This window comes from Balaenoptera ricei, chromosome 11 (assembly GCF_028023285.1).
Source record: "Balaenoptera ricei isolate mBalRic1 chromosome 11, mBalRic1.hap2, whole genome shotgun sequence".
In the NCBI taxonomy this organism is placed as follows: domain Eukaryota; kingdom Metazoa; phylum Chordata; class Mammalia; order Artiodactyla; family Balaenopteridae; genus Balaenoptera; species Balaenoptera ricei.
In genome coordinates, this window is record NC_082649.1 from 22,685,557 (window position 1) to 22,710,794 (window position 25,238).

At 37.2% G+C, this 25,238-nt stretch overlaps 1 protein-coding gene and 1 non-coding gene across 2 annotated transcripts; one reads left to right on the forward strand and one right to left on the reverse strand.

Moving 5' to 3' along the window:
- Positions 1-483: 483 nt before the first annotated feature.
- SCAND3 (SCAN domain containing 3) lies at positions 484-22,353 on the reverse strand. Its single transcript, XM_059938102.1, has 5 exons — positions 22,020-22,353; positions 21,356-21,882; positions 8,313-8,460; positions 4,395-5,890; positions 484-2,481 (listed from the first exon to the last, which is right to left on the reverse strand). The coding sequence occupies exons 2-5, from the start codon at positions 21,773-21,775 to the stop codon at positions 565-567; spliced, it is 3,981 nt and encodes a 1,326-aa protein (XP_059794085.1). The 5' UTR covers positions 21,776-21,882; positions 22,020-22,353; the 3' UTR covers positions 484-564.
- A 2,351-nt stretch (positions 22,354-24,704) lies between these two features.
- On the forward strand, positions 24,705-24,776 carry TRNAQ-UUG (transfer RNA glutamine (anticodon UUG)). The gene has a single exon. It is a non-coding gene; the product is annotated as a tRNA-Gln (tRNA).
- The last annotated feature ends 462 nt before the right edge of the window (positions 24,777-25,238 follow it).

The following is a 25,238-nucleotide window of genomic DNA, read 5'->3' on the forward strand; positions in this document are numbered from 1 at the left end:
ACATTTTATTCTGTGAACGGACATTTGGGTTGTTTCCCATTTGAGCTTTTATAAGCATTGATGGTTTTCCCCCACCTTACCCACTTAAACACTGCATCTGAACATGCACCAACAAAACAAACTTATTATCAACTTCCAACCAAACCACCCAGGATCAGTTTAACAAACTTAACATCTTACTGACCCCTTCCCTTGCATTCAAATTCTAATTCCACCCCTTGAATTCACTTCCCTTCACTGATCAAGTCTGTCATTTCAAAGAAATTATTCCCCTCCTGAAGTCATCCTACCATCTTAATATTCTAATAAAATGCAATAATGAAAAGACATACAAAATACAAGACAAAATTTTTTAATATTAGAATGAACAGATTTAAAATTACATCTTAATAAATATAACAAATATAATGGGGAAAAATAAGAGAATTATAAAAACTGTACACTTTTGTTTACATATAGGCAATTTATATAGAGAATTGCCAATTTAAAAATAACTTTTCACACTTCCATAATGCCTATATGTATACTTTGAATTAAAACCTTATAAATCAGTATTTAAAAAATTTAATGTGATAAGTGAGCTTGCTTCTTGCTTGTTAATTTGTCTAATCTAGGTTGGATTGATGACAATGCTACTCTCAGGGGATAATGTATATTTAAACTGTTTCTATGTTTTGTTTTAATAACACTTAATGTAGAGAACCCAGTCTCACAGAGGTATGTTGAGGGGAACAGAAGAAGAGATTTTAAAGCAATCTCAGCAAGCTCAGGATATTCATTTTTAACTTTTATCCAAAATGAAGCAAGTGATGCTGTATTTTCAAAATTCATTTTCAATCCTTCATCAGTAGCCAGCTTCAACAACTTATCCTGTAGGGTTATAGTTAAATTTAAATTATCTTTTGATGTAAGAAATGGATTTTGTATCCATGAATTTCCTATGCGTGGATCTTCTTTTGATGGAAAATACAATTCAAAACAATCTAACAAATGTGTAAGATGTTCATTGACAACTTTTCGCAGATATGCAATATCAAGATCATTACCTGCTTCACTGATAACTGTTGTTAAGTTATGGAACATGTCATAACAATCTGTAGAAACTCTTTTTTTCCAAGCTTCTAACTTTTGTTTTTGTCCTTCAATCTTATCTGCCATTGAAAAACATGTTGCATTCTTTCCTTGCATGCAAACATTAAGATCATTAAAAATACTGAAGATATCAGATAAATAAGCAAGTTTGGCTGTCCAATTCACATCTTTGAAAAGTTGGGACCAAACTGGTTTCTTGCTTTGCAGAAATACTAAGAGTTCATTTCGTATTTCAAACATTCTTGATAGAACTTTTCCCCGTGATAACCACCGTATCTCAGCATGCAATAACAGTTGCTTATGATCAGCTTCCATATTATCACATAATAAAGAGAATAATCTTGAATTTAACGCATTAGATTTTACATAATTCACAATTTTTACTATGTCAGTAAGCACACTATTTAGTTCAGGTGATATTTTTTTCATAGCAAGACTTTCTCGATGAATGATGCAATGTGTTATTTTACATTCTGGTGCAAGTTCTTTAACCTGGGTAACCACTTCAGAATGTTTTCCTGTCATTGAAGCTGCACCATCAGAACACACTCCTACACAAAACTTAAATTCTAAACCACATTTGTTGACAACATAATTCTTCACAGCTTCATACAGTTCTGAGCTAGTTGTGTTTGTTGGTAAAGAGGCTGAAAAAAAGAATTCTTCCTTTATATCATCATCATGTTCAAACCTCACATATACTAAAAGAATTATCATGTTAGCAATATCTCTGCATTCATCAAGTTGCAGTGAAAAATACTTGGCTAGTTTTATTTGTTCTATGAGTTGGTCTTCCATATCATTCGCCAGTTCCTGAATACGTCGCGCTATGGTGTCATTGGAAAGTGGTACTTGAGCTACCTTCTTTGCTGCAGATTCACCCAACATTTCTAAGCAAACTTCTTTGATGCAGTCCTTCACTAGTGTCTCGGCAATTGTGTATGGTGCTTTAGACTTAGCAACCGGAAGTGCTACTTTATAAGAAGCCCGCAAAGCACTAATGTTTATGTGAGAAACACTGAACACCTGCTTTGGTTGGCTTTTCAATTCATTACTCTTTCTTTCAAAGAATTCTTTTGGCTGTGAACTTATTTCTTTATGTTTTGAATATAGATGCCGCTTAAGTTTTGATGGTTTCATTGCTTCATTAGCCAGTACATCTCCACAAATAATACACTGTGGTTTCAGCACTTCACCATCAATTACAGCGACAAAACCAAATTCAATATATGAGGGATCATACTTCCGAGTAAAGCTAGTATGAACTCTTTTGGTTTTCACTTCCTCAGGATGACTTCCATTGTTACCAATTCTTTTACTACTACTGCCATATTCAGAAAAGGTATGTCTTTTCTTCACAAAAAAGTCCAGTGAAGCTTGTTTTTCCATCTGCAAATTAGAATTAAAAATAAGTAATACAAATTTTACTTTTGTCTTTAATAATGTTAAACTAGAAATCAAAAACTAGGCTCGCATCATCAAAAAGCCTACAAATAATAAATGCTGGAGATGTGTGGAGAAAAAGGAATTCTCCTACACTGTTGGTAGGAATGTAAATTGGTACAGCCACTATGGAGAGCAGTATAGAGGTTCCTCAAAAAACTAAAAATAACATATGATTCTGCAATCCCACTTCTGGGCATATATCCAGAGAAAACTCTAATTCAAAAAGATATATGCACTCCACTGTTCATTGCAGCACTATTTACAATAGCCAAGATATGGAAGCAACCTAAACGTCCATCAAAAGATGAATGGATAAAGAAGATGTGGTATATATATATATATATATACACATATACATACAATGGAATATCACTCAGCCATAAAAAATAATGAAATAATGCCATTTGCAGCAACATGGATGGACCTAGAGATTATCATACTAAGTGAAGTAAGCCAGAGAAAGACAAATACATGATATCGTTTATATGTGGAATCTGAAAAAAAAAAAAAAGATACAAATGAACTTATATCCAAAACAGAAAGAGACTCACAGACATAGAAAACAAACTTATGGTTATCAAAGGGGAAAGAGGAGGGGAGGGATAAATTAGGAGGTTGGGATTAATATATATACACTACTATATATAAAACAGATAACCAACAAGGTCCTACTGTATAGCACAGGGAACTATACTCAATATTTTGTAATAACCTATAAGGGAAAAGAATCTGAAAAAAGAATATATATATAAAACTGAATCACTGTTCTGTATACCTGAAACTAACGATATTGTAAATCAACTATACTTTAAAAAAATTTTAATAACCCCAAAACTAGGCTTGATTAAAAATATAAAATGATTTTTAAATTAAGTTATAAAGATAAATAAATGCTTACATTTTCTCAGAGTTTTATACACTTTTGGGTTACAGCTGACAAGCTAATCATAGCATATCACACATTTTAATGTGAACCTATTGTGCTTGACTAATGTACAGCTGCTACCACATGTGACTCACCTTGAGAGTTTAACACCCAAATTGAATATTCTATTTGAAAAGATGAGTTCATCAATCACGTGCTTGGGTATTGCAGCAATGTCAAATTGTTGTAACTTTCCAAATACTCTCAATTTGTGTACTTACCTAATTATGGACTAGTATAAACAGTTTGCAGACCAGCACTGGTCTGAAGAACAAACTCTGAGTACCACTGGCCCAAATCATGTGTAACCTTCACATTTCAAAACACTTACCTGAACACATATTAGCTCTACTTTATAAGACCTACTGATTGAAAATCTCATTGGTCTTATTTCACACTCTGCATTTAAATCAGAAAACCAAACTCTTTCCCAACACAAATCCATATCTCCTAACCAAACTTATCATCCCCTGCCCTTCCTAAATATTTCTTCACTTGACCTGAGATGCCCTTTCTTAGCTTACCTCTCAACCCAAACTCACATATAATTAAAACAAAGTAACATTAAATTCATCTGTCCCCAAATTTATCCTTCTATAGAAACATACCATCATGCATACCATTTATCCCCTGGATCCTAGCTTTCTCATTCCGCTAAGAAATGCCTGACATCAGAAATAAGTAAGAGGTACTACTGTTCTTCACCCCAGAACAATAAACAAAGCAGCATCCAAGGTTATAACTTCCAACTTGAAAAAAGGAGTGGAGGGAGGACATTAAATGTAATTGGCCTTTCTTTGGAGAAAATATATCCAAGATGGCCATAATTGTGCTTTAGTATGCCATGTCCAAAATTTCTCACTCATCATGGTCACAGTAAAGTATGAGGCTCTCCCCTGCTTTGATCTACAGCAGACACTCAAACTCTTACCCAGTCTCCTACTTTGTCTGATGAAAATGGTGTCTCTGATGGCTTTAACATTTTGGAGGGTTGAACAGTCAAACTTCTTGGAATCTCATCATGTTTCCTTTTCATTGTAGCGGTCTCATAGCAGAGACTACAAGTTATTCTATGGTGATAACCATCAGTCTCATGTTGAGAGGGCACTCCACAGATTGCATGGACGTTTCTATCACGTGATACACAACTACTAACACCTGTGCCTTCTTTTTCACAAACTACACAAGATAAAAAATTCAGTCCGCTTTCAGGAGGAGTTTTTTGGGCTATCTTAGGAGTAACAGAAAGATTTTCTTCAATATCACTACTATCTGTTCCAGTCTCAATATTGTCTTCATACTGGGCTCCTAGAGTATTTTCTAATTCCTTGTCGGCCTGTTCCAATTCATTTTCTGTGTTCAGGCTGGCAAGAAGTTCTTCAGTTAGCTGAGAATGAGACAAGCCCAGCTTAGCTGCAGAGCTAAATGTACCCTCACATGGAGTCTGTCGCATGCCTCTGTGATAGGGTTGATTTTGGGTCATCTGAATAAACCACAAAAATTCAGCCCAGTGTGTTGAATTGTTAGTTTGCATCCAGGAGATAATCCGCTTTTGGATATCCTCATTAGTTTGATTTATAGAATTTAGACTTTGGCAGGGCTGAGGTTTCCCATGGACAATTTTCAGTTCTGGCCAAATATAACTAAGTTCACTGACAATCTGGCTTGAAAATTCCCTCCCATTGTCAGACTGTAGAACACTGGGTGCTCCAATAATTGTAAAAATATCTAAAAGAGCATGTGCAACCTCTTTAGGCTTTTTAGATTTTAATGACCGCAAAAAACTCAACTTTGTACGAAGGTCTTGATAATGCATAATAAATTTATACTCCCCATCAGGATTCAACTGCATGTCTATAAGATCTACTTGGCATCTTGAGTTAACTTCCTTAATTGGCTTCGATGTTAGAACTTTCTTGAGTTTTGAATTTTTCTGTTGGCATGGTTTGCAGAGTGTCAAGTATAGCATTATAACTTCTTTTGTGATGTTCTTGTATTTTGCTTGTAACTCTTTTTCCATGCGGGTACGTCCACCATGTCCAATGCTGAGATGTGTGTCATGCAGTATGTCAAATAAATCCTCACTGTGTAAATAATACCGCACTTTATCTGTTTCCCCATTTACAGCCTCAATCAGCTTCTCATGTCCTTGTACCAGGATCACATCAAATCTAGCCAAGCGACGGTAGTCAACTGATTCTTTTTTTGCCTTGGCCTTAGCCTCTTTCACTTCCCTTATTAATTGACAGTACTTTGCTTTAGAAAATATCTTGGTATTATTACTCTTGTTTTCCAGTAACACTGCTAAGCTTCTGAAGAACTTTTCTCTCATGTTTTCTGGTTCGATTTCTGCTTCATTAGTATCTAAGCTACTAAAGTTATCATCACCCATGGTTTGAGACATCATGGAAAGCCACAAAAATGACCCTAAAATATAAAGAAAAAAATCAGTTAGACGATTTGGGAATATAATTTAAAATATGTATATTGCTCAAGTAGCCACTAGAGAGAGCTGGGAGTACAAGTAGATGCTATGGACACACAAGACGGGGAATACAATTTTGGTTAGTGAGTCTCCCTTTGGAGGAATAGAGAGGGTAAATGAAGAACTCTACCCAGGAACAAAGAGTTCTGATATAGTAAAGAGTAGTAAGCCAGGATGTGACTTTCCAGAGCAGTATCCAGGGTCAGTCTTAAAGTAAAGCACTGTTTTATGTAAAACAGGGAGCAAATTGATGTTATTATTTTTTCATTTATTTATTAATTACACAAGAACATTTTTTTTTGACTAGAGAAGTCTCAGAAATACAGTCATAGATATTTTTAAAGCCCCAGACTATACCACACTTTGTTTTATTCAGTCAGGTTAGCTGTTATAGCAACATTTGGGGCTGAAGTTTCAACATCATATATTTGCATGAGCTCCCTTTCGGTGCTTGTGAAACTATAAACCCAATACCAATAACCTTATTACTGATTTTAATAAAGAAAGAGTAGCAGATGAACCTGAAGTAGTGAAAAAGCTCTGACTTAATATAGCATATTAAAATAAATGTTTAGAATATTCATAATAACAGAAACACTTAGAATAACTCAAATTTGGCTAGTCTTTTTTGTTTTGTTTTGTTTTAATTTATTTATTTATGGCTGTGTTGGGTCTTCGTTTCCGTGTGAGGGCTTTCTCTAGTTGTGGCAAGTGGGGGGCCACTCTTCATCGCGGTGCGCGGGCCTCTCACTATCGCGGCCTTTGTTGCTGCGGAGCACAGGCTCCAGACGCGCAGGCTCAGTAGTTGTGGCTCACGGGCCTAGTTGCTCCGCGGCATGTGGGATCTTCCCAGACCAGGGCTCGAACCCGTGTCCCCTGCATTGGCAGGCAGATTCTCAACCACTGTGCCACCAGGGAAGCCCCTGGCTAGTCTTAAGGAAACTATTTTGAAAAAAATCAAAAAAATAATTTGGAATTAGCATATCACCTCTAAAGTCTTACAGCTGCTTGGAAAAAATACTTTTTCTCAAGTCAACATTGTTTATACTACCAATTTGCATAAAAAATATTGAATTGGTAAATTTAAATCATTCTCAAATGTTCACAACTTTCAAAACTTCAAATTAATATGTTACTGTGTGTTTTGGCCTCACTTAAGTCTCAATGGTTCCAACAAGACTTCCTTGATCATTTAACTTAAGCTTACAGTGAGTTCTCCTTTCTTAGGACATAATTTATTCGTAACACAAACTAGCACTGTAGCACTTTCTTCTTTAACTGTTTCATATGTAGAACAAGATTGTAAGTTTCTAAAGAAGCAGGGATCACTTTTTCCTCCAGTATCTTTTCCATTATCTAACACATTACTACATAGAAAAGTGTCAGATAGGGAATTCCCTGGTGGTCCAGTGATTAGAACTCAGGTGGTTTCATTGCTGTGTGGCCCAGGTTCAACCCCTGGTCGGGGAACTGCAAAGCCAAGCCTCGGGTGTGGCCACAAAAAAAAAAAGTGTTGGATAAAAATTTGTTAACTTTATAATGAGGATGACAACACTCATGATAAGTGGTATTTCAAAATGTGACTGAAAAGACCATTATATAGATAGTATTTCTTTCCACACTGATACATTTTGCATCATGCTCTGGAGCCATGAACATAATGGAAGGTAAACAAGGATAAACTGGGGGGAGGAAAGAAATACAGGGCAATGTAAATGAGAACCAGAGCTTCAGAATATGTACAATCTGAGAATATGAGCCTCAGAAATTAGTACAATCAATGTTAGTAGGTCTAGGATAAGCAGAGAATAAGGAGTCGCTAGGGTTATAAGAAAAGAAGAAAATTATATCAATTATACTTAAGCCTTTGGGAAAAGACAGCTGCTCCACAACTAGGCCAGCCTGTGCTGCTGCCTCCACCACACTGTTAATAGTCCTTAGATCTCTAGTGGACATAGACTTCAGAAATTCCATTTTCTTCAGTAGAATTTCGAAGTAGTATTTCCAAGTCTTAAACAGTCATATGTAACAAGAATTGGGGGCAGAGGCTATAGAAATGGGACCCATGGCTACATTGACAAGTGATCAGCATTTATATACAGAGGCATCTCTGATTTATCTATCCACAGGTACTTAATTCCATTGCAAAATATCAATGAAAAATCTTGTGTTCAACTATTTTTTACATTATTACATGACTGCTTAATTCAGCTTCTTTAATAGCATTCCACTACACTCGTTGACCTTTCCTTCAGCCATATTCAGTAGAAGCTGCAATGGAATAAAATTTGATAAGCTTTCCATGAATGGACCCTTCCCTCCTCCCAAATCTCATTCTCTTTCCAAAGGCTAAATTATCCTCACCATTATCTTGAAGTGCATGTGGCTCTGGAGATTCACATTCCATTCCGTCCTCTATAGTCTGGAGATGGGTACCTAAGGACGCCTTTGCAGTATCTAGAAGAGTCATTTCTTCCATAGGAACTTCCTGCCCATATGTGCCCTGTGGGACCTGGGGATAAACAGGTACATTTGGAAACTAATATAATATTAATCACATCACTGCACAAACCATAGCTAAACCTCAAAACATTCTTCTATTGAAATAGAATGGATATAAGAAGGAAAACAAGTCTTCACTGAATTCTTAAGAGGAGTGCAAGATAGAATAAGGAGAGAAATAAAAAATGCTGGGACGAATAAAGCCAGAGCCATACAACAGAAACTGTCTGCATTGAACAGGAGTTGATATGCATCCTTGTGGTTTCTGTTTTGGGGAATAACAATGGAAGCACATTAAAGGAATCTTTCCTAATTTTCCTCCTAACCAGAAGAAAATTGTAAATGAGTTTCAGTGTGAGCAATTAAAAGTAAATATTTGGGGGGTATGCAAATTATCTAATAGGAACTAACTGAACTGTTAAACCCAGGAAGAAATCTGACAGTTGTAGACCAAATGTGGAAAACATTAGCCCAGTGTGTTATGGATGGGAGAAAAAAAAAAAAAAGCCAATCAAAGTGGATAACTGTTGGGTGAAAAGAAAACATTTATCTTTTCCTTACACCAATGATCTAGTACTCTGTTTATAATTAAATTTACCCAGTTGTCTCCATACATACAGTTAACCTTTGAACAACATTGGTTTGACCCTTGGGTGACTATCTATAGGCGGATTTTTTTAAATAGTAACTATTACAGTAAATACTACACGATCCCTGGTTGCTTGAATCCGCATATGCAGAAACGGATATGGAAGAACCATGTATAGGGAGGACTATTTTCAACTGTGCAGAAAGTCGATGCCCCTAACCCCTCACCCCCATAGGCATTCAAGGGTCACCTGCATTTTATGTTTGCTTTTTTTAAGTCCATGAGCCATTCAATATTTATACATTGTTTTTGGTTATTATATCTATTTTGCTTCTTTTAATCTAAAATCATTTCCTGACTTTTTTATGACATTAAATTTTGAAAAGTCAGGGCTACCTGTCTTATAGAATATCGCACTGGGGACTTAGGGACTTACCGCACTTAGGGACTTGCCTGATTGTTTCTTCACAAGTAGATTCTAGTTGAACTTCTTTTTTTTTCTCCTTTCTTTGTTTTTTGAGGAACAAGAACCCAGTATTTTTAATTTGATCATTTTTTCTTGCAGAGCAGTATTAATGTCCATTACACCTCCAGCAGCAATGCCTTCCTCGGCCAAGGAGGTGAGTTACGGATGGAGCCGAACCTTTAAAGCACCCGAGCCTCAGCCTCCGCGCGACTGCGCGGCAGCAGGGAAAGAACATTTTTGGAAGAATACCGCGTAAGTAATGTGTACTTACTGTGTCACATCACAGGTTACATTAAGTTGTCAAGTTATTTTATTGTAGATAATGCTAAATTTGATTACTTAGTTAAGGTGGTAACCACCAGATCTATCCATTCAAAAATACACTTTTTCCGACTGTAATAAATAATAATTGGTAATAATTTGGAACTATGCAAATATCTTATTCCCCAATGGTTTTAACATTCATTGATTTCTGCTTGAATCAATTTTTATACTGGGGGTTGTAAAATGGTGACTTCCTACTTTTATAATTCCTTCTACATTTAATAGCTAGCAATTTTCTGTAAAGAGCTTTCTGTCCATCCTACTTTGGGGTCTGTCTCTCTTTCTGAGTATCACTATAGACTTATTTTATAATCCATTCCATCCTCACTCACTTTGATGCTCCAATTGTCTCAAATTTGGCCAGTGGAAGCCCCCTTGATCTGGCTCCTGCAACATTCTGACATGACCCCACTAGTTTTTGTTTTGGTTTGGTTTGGGTTTTGGCACATCCAAGCTTTCTAGAATAAACAATACAAGGACCACATTGTATTCTCTCTGTCCCAGATCTAGTTCAACTGTTTTTTTCCCAAGAAATTTTGATTCATTTTAGAGGACAACAATGTTTAGTAGCAAAGATTGAGTAGTAGTAGGCTCATTTTTAATAGGTGTCATCTCCTCTAAGCCCTTTCAAGGATAAAGCTGGTAAATATATTTCATAAAATAACATGAATTCAACTCAACTTCAATACCTATAGAATTTTCCTCACCTTTCCATCTTCCATATTAATATCTTCCTTCTCCCACAGTTTAAAAAAAAGCAGTTCATAACAATGTATATATATTTACTCATTGGCTCTAAACTACAATAATACAAAAGAGTTTCAGAATCACCATGCTTTGTGTTGTAGAACACTTCCAACAACATACCTACTAAGTAAAGTTCAATATATCTTTGCAGCTTTACAGGCCCATAGACAGTATCCCGCTAAAAGTATATAGTCAGAGTACTGTGGTCAAGCCACCTGAATTATTATTTTCCTCTGTATTACTATGTTAATTTGATATATTGTTGAGTTCATTTGTTTCTGTTTTTATCACTTTGAATTTAGTATTGTTTTTTAAATACTGAAAACACTTACGTGATATACAAAAAATGAAATATGTATTCAGAGAAGTCTTGCTCATATTCACATAGCCTGCATTCTACTCTCCCCCACTACCATAAGAAACCATTTTTTGTTGTTGATGCTTTACCCTGTTTTTTTTTTTTTTTGCAAAAATAAGTAAAAACATTATACATATGTATATACACACACATCTGCATGTATATATTTGTGTATATATAATATATATACAAATTAAATGCAAACGTGTGTATACTTATTTTTTCATACTGTATAGTAGTTTACACCTCCTTTTTTTCACTTAATATAAAAATATTATCTGGAAATCATTTCATACCAGTTCATAGATATCTTGCTTATGCTTTTTTTGTGTACATAGTACCATTATATTGATGCACCATAGTTTATTCAATCACCCTTATATGGATGGGCATTTAGGTTGTTTACAATATTTTGCTTTTACAAATAATGCTGCAATGAAAAACTGTGTCTATGTTGTTTCTTACTTGTATTTTCCAAGTAAATTCCCAGAAGCAGTATTGCTGGGTCAAATGGTAAATGCGTAAATATGTGTTAGATGGTGCCAAAATCCCCTCCATAGGGATGGTACCATTTTGCACTTCTACCAGCAACATTTGAGAGGAACTGTTTCCCCAGTCAGGCCAACAGATTGTGTTGCCAAGCTTTTGAATTTTTGCCAGTCTGATAGGTGACAAATGGCACCTCAGTATAGTTTTGATTTGCTCTTTTTATGATTGAAGTCGAGCATCTTCTCATAGCCATTTGTTTGTTTGTAAAAAAAAAAACTGCTCATGTCTCATGATCACTTTTATTGCATTTCTGTTGAGATTCACTTACACCTATGACATATTTTGCAAATATTTTCACTAATTTATTATATTGATTTGCTTGTGGGGTTTTTTGTCCTGCATTTAAAAAAATATTTCATGTAGAAAAAAAGGTTTTTGATATTACTTCTAGATTTTGAGTAATTCTATACATTCAGATTATTTTAAGAAGTCATTCTTGTTTGCTCCTAGTTCCTGGATGTTTAAAATTTTATATATTGATCTCTGACACATTTAAAGTTTATTCTGGTTCTGGAATATGGTATGAGGTATGGGTTTCATGTGTTTCTTTTTGAAATGGCTCTTTTTGTCCCAACACCATTTACTTAAAACACCATTTTCCCCACTGTGATTTGAGATGGCACATATATTGTGTACTCAGTTTTCATATGTGCTCCAGTCCACTTTCATACTTTCTATTGTTTCATTGATCCAGCTATTCATGTGTCAGTACCACAATTTTACCTAAAGAGGCTTTATGGTATGTTAGTATCTAATGAGACTATTCCTCTCTTCCTTACTCTTCAAGTTTTTCTTATCGATTCTTTCACGCTTATTTACACATATGAATACAGTTCAGTGTTTTAATCCTTTTCAAAAGTAAGCAATTAGTTTTGTTTTCTCCTAACACAGTAGATAGAAATTCATTTTCTATTGTTTTCAAGTTTTGGGTTCTAAGCAACACAGATATCTTCCCTGGCTATAGATGAACCTATAATATAGTAATATCTCATTGTTATTACCTCTTAAGGTAATCCCCTTAGAATTCGCTTCTATGGACATTGGCTGGTTGGCTGTGTTCCTCAGCTTCCCTGGGTTCTGCTTGATTGCTTCTTTATGTTACTTACCATTAGCGGGTGAGGGCTCTTGGACTCTGCTATGGTCTGAAAGTTTGTGCCCCGCCCCCCGCAAATTCACACGTTGGCACCCTAATACCCAATGTAATGGTTTTAAGAGGTAAGGCCTTTGGGATGTGATTAGAGCATGAAGGTAGAGCCCCCATGAATGGGATTAGTCCTTTATCAAAAAGATAGCACAGAGCTCCTTAACCACCTTCTGCCATGTGAGGTTGCCAACGTGCAACCCAGAAGAGGGCCCTCATCCAACCATACTGGCTCCCTGATCTCGGACTTCCAGCCTCCAGAACCATTGCTTTTACTTGTTTATAAGCCATCCAGTCTGTGGTATTTTGTTATAGCAGTCTGAACAAACTAAGACAGAATCATATTTTACTAATGGTATGGTTAAATAAGGAAAATGCTGAATAGAAGAGGACATCAATGACCACAAATAGGTTATCTGGCAGGAATATTCAGAAGTTTTTGCCACTGACTTTGAATAAACACTGTCTTTAATATAAAAGCATGTTTGGGAGATCCCCGGTGGTCCAGTGGTTAGAACTTGGCGCTTTCACTGCGGTGGCCTGGGTTCAATCCCTGGCCAGGGAACTAAGATCCTGCAAGCTGCATGGCATGGCAAAAAAAGAAAAAAAGAAAAAAAGCATGTTTACCTCCAAGTTATCCATGTGACACTTATTATGCTGGTATTTGATTAGGTTTCATTTTCTTGGGAAACCTGAAGGACCTATTTAAAGCTTTAATGTTATCCTTCCTTCAGTCTTTGTGTAAGTTAATTTACTAAATCTTTGTAAAATATGAATCTGTAAATTCAGTTGTCACACCATTCAATAGGTAAGTTTTCCTGGACTGTGTTACAGTCTAATATCTGATGCTGCTAAGGCTATAAATGATAGTCAGTGAACAATAGGGGAATCTTGTAATAATCCAGGAAGGTGGCTAATGGCTAACTGTTTGGCACATTTTCTTAGCAGTAATCTAGATTGCTCCTGTCTGGCATTTCAATCATTGTAACACTGTATTTGTGTTATCAACTTACTATAGCCTTTACACTGAAACAGTGTCTCTGCCTGTAACTTTCCAGATTAAGTCTAAAGCATCAGTGCCATTCACCAAAAGAAAAAAAGAAAGTAATAAAAGTTGTGTTATAGTGTGTTATACTATTCTAGTTTAGGAGAGCTTTCATTGACTTGTAGACCTTCTACTCACTTCTACACATGGATCTTTGTTAGTCATTTAAGCAACAGGTAAACTGGGAATAAGACACGTTAGGTAGATTCTATTCCACATCTCCACCATTGTGAAATCTAATGAAAATAGATTCATTAATGAAAATAAGTATTCAACAGCCAATAACCTCCCAAAGCTGTCTTAAGAGAACAACAGCCTCTGGGATTAATCACATCTCCATGGTTAATTCTAAAACTGAGCAAGAACGAAAGTTACAAAAAAAAAAAAAAAGGCTGTTACCTCCTGAGAACCAGAATTCTGATTTATACTTATTTATCAGTAGCATACCTTAAAGTGAACAGAACACAAATAACTCTTCAATTGGAGGCTTTGAGTATGGCACCTGATTCCAATTCTTTAAGTGTGCCACTTTCAGTGGAAGTGGCCTGGCCACTTCACATCCCTGCCAAGACTGCTCTCTGCAAATAGACTGGTAGAAGTCATACTGCACTCAAACAGAACATTTCAGTAGTTTGCCTTGCCTGATATTCTTGTTTTCTTGTTTCAAAGAAAACAATTTGGTCGATCAATATATAAGACCCTAGCATGGAAACCTAATCAACCCATGCTTGGCAATACACCTAGCATTAATTGCCCATCTCTTCATCTAACTTGCAAAATCCAAGTAAAAACTTAGCTTATCCTCTGGTGGGCATTTATGAACTCGGTTAATTCGAAAAATTTCTCTCATTGGGCCTTGGCTTTACAAAAATAATTTCTCACTCACATGACACATGAATCTAAAGATGTGCATGTAATCAAAAACCCTAGCCTATCATTCAAGAGACATCAAATTAGAAAGAAATTTTTTTCTTAATACAATTTTTATTGAAGTATTATAAACTTAGAAAAAAGTGCATAAGTGATAAGTGTAGAGCTCGATGACATCCCAAAGTGAACTACTCATGTCAAAAAACAGAACATTAACAGCATCTCAGAAAGCTACTTTTGCCCCACCCTCTTCTCCCAAACTACTACTCTGACATCTATTACCACAGATTCATTTTGCGTTTTGAACTTTATATAAACAGAATCATATAATATGTATTTATTTGTGTCTGGTTTATTTTGTTCAACATTAAGTTTGTGAAATTCATTCACACTGTCGAATGTAGTACTTGTTCATTCATTTTCATTGTTGTATAGTATTCAATTGTACAAATATACCATATATATTCATCCGTTACACTTTTAATGGGCATTTTTGTTTAGAGTTCTTGGCAATTACAATAATGCTGCTATGAATATTATTTTACATGTCTTTGAATGTGTTTCTATTAGATATATATCTTGTAGTAGGTTTGCTGGATCATGGAGCATGGTTATACATGGTAGATATTTCCCAAGTGGTCATAACAATTTACTCCTATCAGTAGTACATAGGCATTCTAGTAGCTCAACAGCCTTACCCAAATTTGGTCATGTCAGCACTTTTAATTTAATAAAGCAGTTACCACGTGTTGTTTTAATTTGCATTTTTCTGATCACTAAGATTGAGTAATTGTTTTGATTTTTATTGGCTAATTGATTATCCTTTTTTTGCAAAGTGCATGTTCAAGTCTTTTCTTAATTTTTCTGTTGGGGTATCTCGTTTTTTTCTTATTGATTTGTAGTACTTTATACATTCGGATATGAGCTTTTTGTATGTAGTTTGTCTGGATCTAGCATGGGGAAAATAAATAAGTCTGGAAGATTTTAGGAAAGTGATGCTTTCACTGATGTCTGAGCTAGTGTTATTTTCAATGCAAAGCAGTGATAAATTAAGCAATGGAAAACAATTATTATGACAAATTGAACCAAACCAAGCATGTTTTTTCTTAAAAGCTTTTTATCCATAATGATACTATAAAAAAGGACACTGCCATGAAATGAGTACAAAAGTCAATTATAATGCACATATAAATTCTAAATACCGCCTTAGAAATGTTATTCATTGATTAATCTAAATCACAAAAGTCCTGAATGAAGTTGTGACACAATCCAAATTGCCATAATATACTGTTCATCTCCACGTCCTGATTTATTTAAGCTGATTGGCTAATTCGCCATTTGCATACACTGAAAAGAAATACTAGGTTAAATAATCAAGGGTTAACCTATAATTCACAATAACACATAGAATTAACTAATTTTTGCTGGATTAGGAAAGTTAATATAGGTATTAACTTGTGTATTAGTGACATCCCATCATTTCCTATGCTAAATGCTGTTATGATTTTTTCTCTTCAAAAATTAAAAAGAAAAGAAAAACAGAGGCCATGCCAGTATTCAGGTGTCTGCTAGTGAAAATGTTATGCTTTAAAATGTACAGTAGATTACAGATAATTTTATATTCACCAGCAATATCCATGGAAATTATTTTGTTTCTGGAATTGTCATCCCAGTCTCTCAAAATTATCCTCAGCTGAATAATGAAGTTTCTGAAATGATTTTGGTGTGCACAGTGATTAGGATTAAGAACATAAAAAACATGTGGAGAAAACCTTCCTGATCCACTTAACATTAAGCCATGATTAGTTTAGATTTAATGACAACAATGTTGATCTTTTTCTTACCCCCAATTCTACAGATCAATTCTACAGTAATAGAGAACAAATACTGTCAGAACTATGAACTCTAATAATTTATATTCACCAAGCAGAACAAGATACTCAAATAAAGTAAAAGGTGTCAGTGGATGTCAGTATTCTGCTGGATGGCTTGAAAATGTCCATGTATATTGAACCCAAAGTGTACATAAACCAGAATATTCCAAAAGGAAATAGTCAGTGATATATGAATGAAAGCCAAGAGGTATTACGTCATGGTGGGATTTAAGGAATTTATGTGTTATGCTTTTTCGCCCAGGCTGGACACCATGTTATAAATTTACTCCCTCTTCTTAGACTGCTCAAAGTATATAAGAAACCAATTTTCTTTTAAAACAAAATTCATAAAATGGTTGAGTCATTTCCCTTTGGTAAGTTTTTCCCTTCTCTGATCTTAAGAGTAAGATATCTTATGTAGAATGCTTTGTATGATATAATAGCATGCATTTCAGGTTGCCCAAATCTTTCCATAACTGGGGGAAAGAAGGTCCTGGAGTGAAAGATATAAGTCATCTGGGAGACAGGGTAACCTGTTTATAATTTAAAAATCACATCAATTCTGTAAAGTTGGTATAAGCACAACCAGAGCAACTAAGATATGAAACAAAATATAGATATGGCTCATTGTGATGCATTTGCCACTGACTCCTCCTCCCCCACAAGCATGCACACACACACACACACACAGCCTAGCCTCTTGATTCCTCTACATTTCCATTAGAGGGACTAGTCCAAGGTAGGTGGGCCTGGTCTTGGAAGGAATAGGAGGAATTCCACTCTGCCTTTACCACAAAAGTGTAAAGGGTGCCTCTGGATGGCAAAAACAAATTACAAAGCTGAAATTACTTCAAACTGGTTATGAAAGTCATTTGTCTTTCACTATATAATTCCCAGATTTGATTTTTTAAGATTTCTAATAAGAAATTTTGGTCATAAAATAGTGGAGTAAATATGACTGTATTCATTAGAAATGCATGTATTTCCCAATTAATTATAACACCTAATTATAGTGGCTTAAACAAATAGGGGTTTATTTTTGTCATATGCTAAGAAATCCAGAGGAGGGCAGTTGCTGGCATTGATTCACATACCTAACAGTTCTGTAAGGGACCCGAGTTGTCTTTATATTTCTGCTCTGCCATTCATAACATATTGGTATTCATCCCCATGCTTATCATCATGTCATGGTCACAAGATGGCTACCACAGCTCCAGATATCACATCCACGTTCAAGACAGGAAGTGGGAAAAGGCAGAACTAAACACATCTGTGCCATTTTATAAGGAAAATTAAAGCTTCTCCAGAAATTCCCAGAAAATATGCTTATTTCTCTCTGGCCAGACTATGATGCATGGCTAACTCTAGCACAAGGAAAACTGAGAAGTATTTAGTTAGGTACATAGCTAACATGAACAAAATCAACATTTTTTAAGGAAGAAAGAAGGGGTGTACAATAGATACTGGGTTGGCAGCTAAAAGTGTCTGCAACAATGGCATTTCCCCCTCCCTTCAGAAATCACACAGAAACAAGAGAAATGAGAAACATTTATGCAAACTTGACATTCAATAAGACTAGGAGATTTCTATAACCCTGAGTCACATGAAAAACTATCAAGTATGAGCAGAGCATACCCATTACCCATGGATTGACAAAACACCAAGTCCTACCAATGGTTGCATTTTTCAACAAAGCTAGAAGAGGAAAATTTTAAAGTAACAGGTACATCCTAAGGGAAAAAACTAATATTGTTTATTTGAAACAAAGAGAAAAGGTGTGCTGGCTAGAGATAAGAGACTGCCTGTACAGGCATCTATGCAGTAACATATGAACTTACGAAAAAACATGCTTTCTGCAAAACTGCACAAAAAATAACAGGATTTATGGAGAAAATAAAGTTGTAGGGTAGACTATTTAAATTCTACACAACTTTGTCAGGAGAGCATTAATAAAACTACAGAAATTCCAGTAAAAATACAAGTACAGTCAAAAAGACATTAAATAAAGAAATGTTACATTAAGTATAGGATTTTACTTTGAAAGGTGATGGTATCTTGTTAGAAAGAGGTGTAAGGAAAGGGTGAGGCAAGGGTAGAGGATATCATCATCAGAAGTTCAGATGGACAAGCATTTGCACACTTTCAAAGAAATGTAGTGATATTACAAAAAATATAATGACGGTTCTGGCTCATCATCTTGTTTTTATTTCTTTGATATTGGCTTATAAAAATATATGTAGTTTTTGCTGCTTAAATATTTTCTTTCTTTCATAACGAAGCTGCTTACATGGCTCCAAATAGGACCTCATGCCACGAAGTAAAATCCTGCTGTGTTCTGCATCATTATCTTCTAACCACTGCAACTGCTTCTCTATCATATTTAGAGCAGAAGATAACTGAGAAGTGAAATGCTCTTGTGGGGTAGCTTGTTGAACTGCATCATCCTCTTATACGCTTCCATTTGAGCCTCAGCATCTAACTGTTGTAGCTCTGCATGAGATTGCAGCAGTTCCTCGATATCTTCACTCTCAACTTCTTCAAATCCAACCTCCTTTGCAAGAGCAATACAGCTTGCTTTGATTTGAGGGAGCTCTTCTGAAGGTTCAAAGCCTTTAGAATCATAAATTAAATCGGGGAGAATCTTACATCACACCCCATGCAAACAGGCTTTTGTGACATCATTCCAGGCCCCTACAAGAATATCAATTGCAGGTTTAATGCTCTATCAATTCCAGAATTAAAAAACTGTGTGTGCATTGTCACCCCCTGTTGATCCAATAAACACCTTGAATGTTATCCTTAAATAATAAGCTTTAAAGACTGTGATCACACACTGATCAGGGAGTAAAGTAGTTGTATGAGGAGATAAATAGAGAACTTTAATATCTGAAGAAAGTTCAGCAACTGTTGGAGGATGGCTTGGTATATTACTGAGAATTATAAGAATTTTGAAAGACAAATTGTTCTTCTTGCAATATTTTAAAAAATCATCTACAAAACATCACCTAGACGATAAGTAAATACCTGCCCTGTCATCCAGCCTCTCTTGCTTGACTTATAGTAGTCACCCAGGCTAGTCTTTACAATTCCTTTTAAAGCTTGTGGGTTGGCAGAGTGATAAATCACACAAGCTTTAGCTTTAAATTCCCACTGGCATTCCCACCCAGCATCACAGTCAGTTGACCTTTTGTAGCCTTAAACACCGGATCTTATGATTCCTCCTTCAAGATACAGGCCCTTGAGGCCATTCCAATAGAGATTAGTTTCATCAAAATTAAAAATCTGCTCCAGGTTATAGCCTTCTTTATCAAATTTCTTAACACTCGGGGAAATGTCTTTGCAGCTTCTCTGCACTCACAGCTTCACCAGAGATCCTAATATTGTGGAAATCATAGGAGTTCTTGAAGCCACTAAACCAGTCACTATTTGCACTAAATGAAGGCACTTCTGCAGGATCTTCCACTTCCTTCTTAAGATCTTCATGTATTGCTAACGTCTTCTCTTTAATTTTGAGAAAGGTTACCTCTGATTGCTTCTTTCTTTGGTATAAAATCCAAACAAATGTTCCATTTCTACCATTTCCTTATGCCTTGTTCCAATAAATTTTGTAGCAATGGAAGCTGTTCCAGCTAGATAACTTTATTTTCCCAGCATTTTCTCTAATTGTTCGTAAAATTGACTCTTTTATTTCAGTTGCACACCCAGTGTCACATGTTCTTTCATTTATTTCAAAACATTTTATAATTTCCAGCTTTTCTTCAATTGTTAAATCTTTTCTTCTTTTGTGCTCACTAGCAGAAATTTTATCACCAGCATGCTTCTATGGCACTTGCAAACCCCCTTCCTTGCTCATTTTCTGGAATACAAAAAAGTTTAGCAAAAAATGCACCAAAATGGGAGGGAACTATGCACATAAGGGCTTCCAAAACAGAGACTGGGGCCAAGAGAGCCAAGAGGAAGGATGTGGAGGTGAATGGACATTATGCACTGTATGTCTTCACAACTTGCTGCACTCAGCTATAGTCATATACTTTGCATTCAGCTGCTCTTACTTGGTGGCCCAAAACATCAACTTTCTGGGAAAACTCATATATGAGCCGGCACAATTTCAGCATTATATTGACTTATTTCCCTATTTACCAATCTCATATGAAAGATTTTGCATTCCAGAGAAACATATTTTAACAGATCAGACTGTATACATACAACGTTCATATTCAAAAAGAGTTCAGATAAATGTATAGATAGTAACATTATAGAAATGTAACAGTGTTTGGCAATATCCATAATGTTCTAAAATTACAGTCATAGAAAGCAAGTATATTCTCTTAAAAATAACCTCTAGTGTAATGGGAAAAGACAGAATACTGGCTCACATACCAACAACTGCAAGTACTGAAAAGTATCTTGAAAATGATGCAATTAATCTCTTCACTGTACAGATGAAGTCATCAAAGTCCAGAGAAGGTGTGTGCCCAAGATTATACAGCTAATTAGTGACAGAGCCTATCATAGGACCCAGATCTTATGATTCACCATTTCCTGATATTTCCATTAAATTAGACTACTTTTCTATTTGTCTCTCCTAGAAGGTATTCCTTATATTCCTGCACTGATTTGCTTTCATATATGGTAAAAGTAGCGGGGATCGTAAGAAGAGATAGCTACTTTAATCTCAGTCACTAAATAAGAGATATTTTTCATTTGCAAGCAATAGACCAAGGTTTCCCATTTGGTTAAACCATCTCCTTATTAGGATCAGCTATCACTGACATGAAAATTGTTATCCCAGAAGCATGAATCTATTCATCTACACCAGTGATCAAATAATAATGCCCAGAACCAGAATCTGCAGCCGTCAGTGTGAAGTTAACCCCACTTACTCCACCTTGGACCCACGCACTCAAACTCTTCACAGAAGATGGCCCCTCCAATTTCTCACCTGCTGTCTAGGTTCATCAAGCTCCCTCTCCAAATCTTCCAGCACAGTCACCACCTCCTCTCCACTCTCAGGATGATGCTCCCGCACCCAAGCCTGGAGCTCCTCAGGCAGGATGGTCAGGAGCTGCTCCAGCACCAACAATTCCAGGATCTGCTCCTTAGTGTGTATCTCTGGGCTCAACCACTGACGGCAAAGTTCCCTGAGTTGGCTCAGAGCTTCCCTGGGTCCGGGAGTCTCCTGATAGCAGAACTGCCGGAAGCGTTGACGAGAGAGTTCCCTGGTATGAGACAAATCCTTCTGTAGACAAGATTCCTGATCCCAAATAGGGTCTTCTTCTTTAACCTTTACTTTGATAATCTCCCCTTGTTCCTCTGAAGCCTGGCCAACCAAGGCTGGGAGGGCCCCCGGGGCTGCCGCCATCCTTAGCTTAGCTTGGAGAAAGGCTCGCTCCAACAAGGGTCTAGGCAGATTTTCCTTGAAGGCCCCACTCAATTCTTGGTCAGGAAAGTTTTCGATATAAGAAAACCCTGTTGACACAGAAAAATTACAGAAGCAGCTAAAAAAATTTTGTTTAGGTGACAACAGGGCAGTTACTCGAGCAATTCCATTGAAAGTGAAGCCATTCTCTGACAAGACGGGAAATTGTGAGCACTGAACTACTCACTAGAGCTCCAGGACCACAGATTGAGCGGCAGGTTACTTGCGAGACAGAAAACTGAGGAGACTTTGGCCCTAAATAAAGCCTAGATATACGAGCTCCACCAAGGAAACCAGACAGGTCTCTCGGAAACCGGCGCTCCCTGTGGCTCAGGCCCGGGTGGAGAGGGCGAAGGGCTCCTGCCACACGGCTTGCCGTCTGCGGAGGAGACCCGATTGTCGCCGCGCAGACACAACCTTCCCTCCGCCCGCGCTTCCCCTCAGAGAAGCTCGGACTCTCTCGCGCCACGCCAGAGAAACGGGCCGCGGACGACACTCCCGGCCGACGCAGCTGCTCCCGCGTTCCCGCCACGCCGAGAGAGCTGCGCTCACTTCCGGTCCGCTCTAGGATTCCAGGTGGTGCAGTCATCTCGGTGGTCGTGGTAACGTTGGTGAACTCTGTAAACTGTACAGAGACTTAACTCCCGAGTTACCCAGTTCCCGGGTGAAAAGAGTTTCACGGTGTGAGTAGCGCTAGTGTAGAGGCTACTCTGGGTTTGTTTGTTTTTTGTCACGGTGATAAGCCGTCGCTGAACTCAGACCCGCAGTACTCACCGCCGCGTCCTAAAACAGACATAGAAGAGCATCCCTGAGCGAATGCCAAGTCAGCGAATTTGTAGGCTCCACCCGGCCTTTTCTCGTTAGATCTGGGCCACTGTCTCCTTTCCCAGTCACCGTAAATCAGACTCGAAAAAAGAAATGTAAGATCTAGTTCCTTCTTTCCATTTTATAGATGGGAAAAATCAAGATCCATATAGTGAGCTTCCCCCCCTAACGACAGAAGTAGCTATTCCTGTGAGCCATGCTGTAAACAATCCTGTGAAACTGGCCCCAGAAACCTAACAAGGAAAATCTGAACGTATTTTCAGAGTCTAACAAGTCATTACAGTTGGACAACCAGGAAATTCCCACCTGGCTCATGCTTCTTCAAGGCAGTGTGCTCTGCCAGGCAAGGTATTCGAAGATGCACGGAGCAGGCAGTGCTAGAGTGGATGCAGGTAAGCCAAGAGAAAACGCTGTTTCAAGAGGAAAAGGCTGTGGCACCGGTGGATTCTGCTGGAGGTCTAGAAGCCCAGGAATCATTGCAAGTGCCAGCCTTAATTCCTCTTCCTCCTCCCCACCCAGCCTGCCCCCACGGCCTTGTTAAGAGTGCTCAATAAATAATAGATGTCTGAGGAATATTTGTTGAATTGCTGAATGCCTCCCTTTCCCCATTCTCTCTCTGCTTCTACTTTGGTCCCTGTTAATTACTCACATTTTGGCATTTCTGATTCAAGAGACTTTGAAGGATCAGAAGGTCTCTTTTAGAGATCTCTAAATCAAAAATTCTTACCCTTGAGGTCTGTAAATGGTCTTGAGTGAGTCGCTAAACCCAGTGAAACTGTATATAAAATTTTTGTCTATGTGCCCGAGTCATCAGATCATCAAAGGGACTGAGATGGAGCTCCCCATTCATTTTCCTAGCCACTATTAATGTGTTGCACTTATCTTTTGTGGTTTCCCCCTAACCAACTGTTAATCCTTTGCAGTCAGGGATTCTATCTTCTACATCTTTCATTTTCTGCATGCTGTGATCACCGCCATACTGAGCACAGTAGGCAGTCAGCATGGAGTAAACATGACTTATAAGTCCTCTACTGAAGGGCGTTAATTTTTTTTTTTGTAGATTTTTCACTTTTAATTTCTAAAGTGACTATATCTCACAAAAGTGAACACGACAAAAAGTGAGAAACTCCTTGATTCCCAATTCCGCTTCTTAACCTATTTTAAAATGTATATATAAACTCACAAACTATGACTTACAAGAATTAGTTCATGCTATATATTACAATTCAGCAAATTTTCTGGGTTTTGTTTATTTGTTTTAACCTTAGATTAAATCCTCTCCAGAAACTGCCAAACCAACATGTGGGTACCTACATCTATCCCATTCTTTTTAGTATATTATTTCCGTTGAATGGATGGGCATATTTTCAAGTTTCTGATATTGCAAAATATTACAGTGAACATCCTTAGACATATATTTTAATTTTTAAATTTTTTGTATTTCTGTAGGATGGCTTTTTTAAAGAAAGATTGCTGAGTAGAGATTATTTTGATAGATATTGCCAAACTGCTCTTCGGCGGGGTATTTATCATGAGTTTCACTAAGTGTGTCAAGACTGCTCTCCAAGGCCCTGGAAGGGGTCGCCCTGTATGAACATATGTTTTTGTAAAACTTGCAAAAGTATATTATAATGGAAATTAGTTAAGACTGCGGCCTCTTTTTATTCCAATTTTTCCTCAGATACGTTATATATGCTTTAGAGTAGCTGTATCTGTTGAGAATGTCTATTCTTTTTCTTGAAAAGGACCCCCTTGTGTCCTTTTTAAGAAACTTGTGTAAGTTTCAGACTTCACAAACTCTGGATCCGCCTCTGCTAGTCTTCCGAAAATTAATTTATGCTCCCAACAGAAGCAGAAGACAGAGTGCTCGGATTGCCCTGAATTATATTTTGCCCAATGCCTCTTCCCCAGCGACAATAAAGCGTCAGATTTCATTATCAGCGTGGTCTCACTGAAGCTTGACCTAACTCTTCTGGGTTAGAGCTATTGAAAACTTATGAAGAAAATATTTAACTATGATTACAGATGGAGATTTATCTTCTCGGTTGGTCCCATGGTGTAATGGTCAGCACTCTGGACTTTGAATCCAGCAATCCGAGTTCGAATCTCGGTGGGACCTCTCTCAGAGGAACATTTTATAGTTCTTGGGATCACATCTGAACCGGAAAGAAAGCGTTCCTCTGCTTTACACATTTGTGGTCGTGTGCAGTAGTATTGGATTCTACGACTCTGTTTAAACAAAAGGACAGAGTACTTCTCCTGGGAAGTAACGGATTCTTTAAAATTAAGCTTTCCAATCGCACAAAGTTCAATAGCAAGGAGGCTGATTAGAAATGGTCAGCCTCCCAGCAACCTCATGAACTTCTCAGGGCTCGGGCGGAACCGCTCCAGCAGCGCAATTGCTTGATGGAGACCGCATCTCAAAACCTCCAAGGTACCAAGGCCTCCTCGCCGCGCCCGCTCCTAAGCCTAAAACCCCACGTGCCGAGTCGCCGAGCCTCGGCCGGGAGCGCGCTTTCTCCGTCCGGGGTCACTTCTCACCTCCTCTTCCCATTCCCATTTCACCGAGACAGTTCACTCT

Bases quoted from the DNA above. Each gene is read 5' to 3' on its own strand.
- SCAND3 (XM_059938102.1), bottom strand. From the start codon at position 21,775: ATGGCGGCAGCCCCGGGGGCCCTCCCAGCCTTGGTTGGCCAGGCTTCA. The intron at 5,891-8,312 runs GTGAGGATAATT...TTTATATTTTAG, and splicing joins ACATGCACTTCAAGATAATG to GGTCATTTTTGTGGCTTTCC. The intron at 2,482-4,394 runs GTAAGAGTTTGA...TCTAATTTGCAG, and splicing joins CAGACAAAGTAGGAGACTGG to ATGGAAAAACAAGCTTCACT.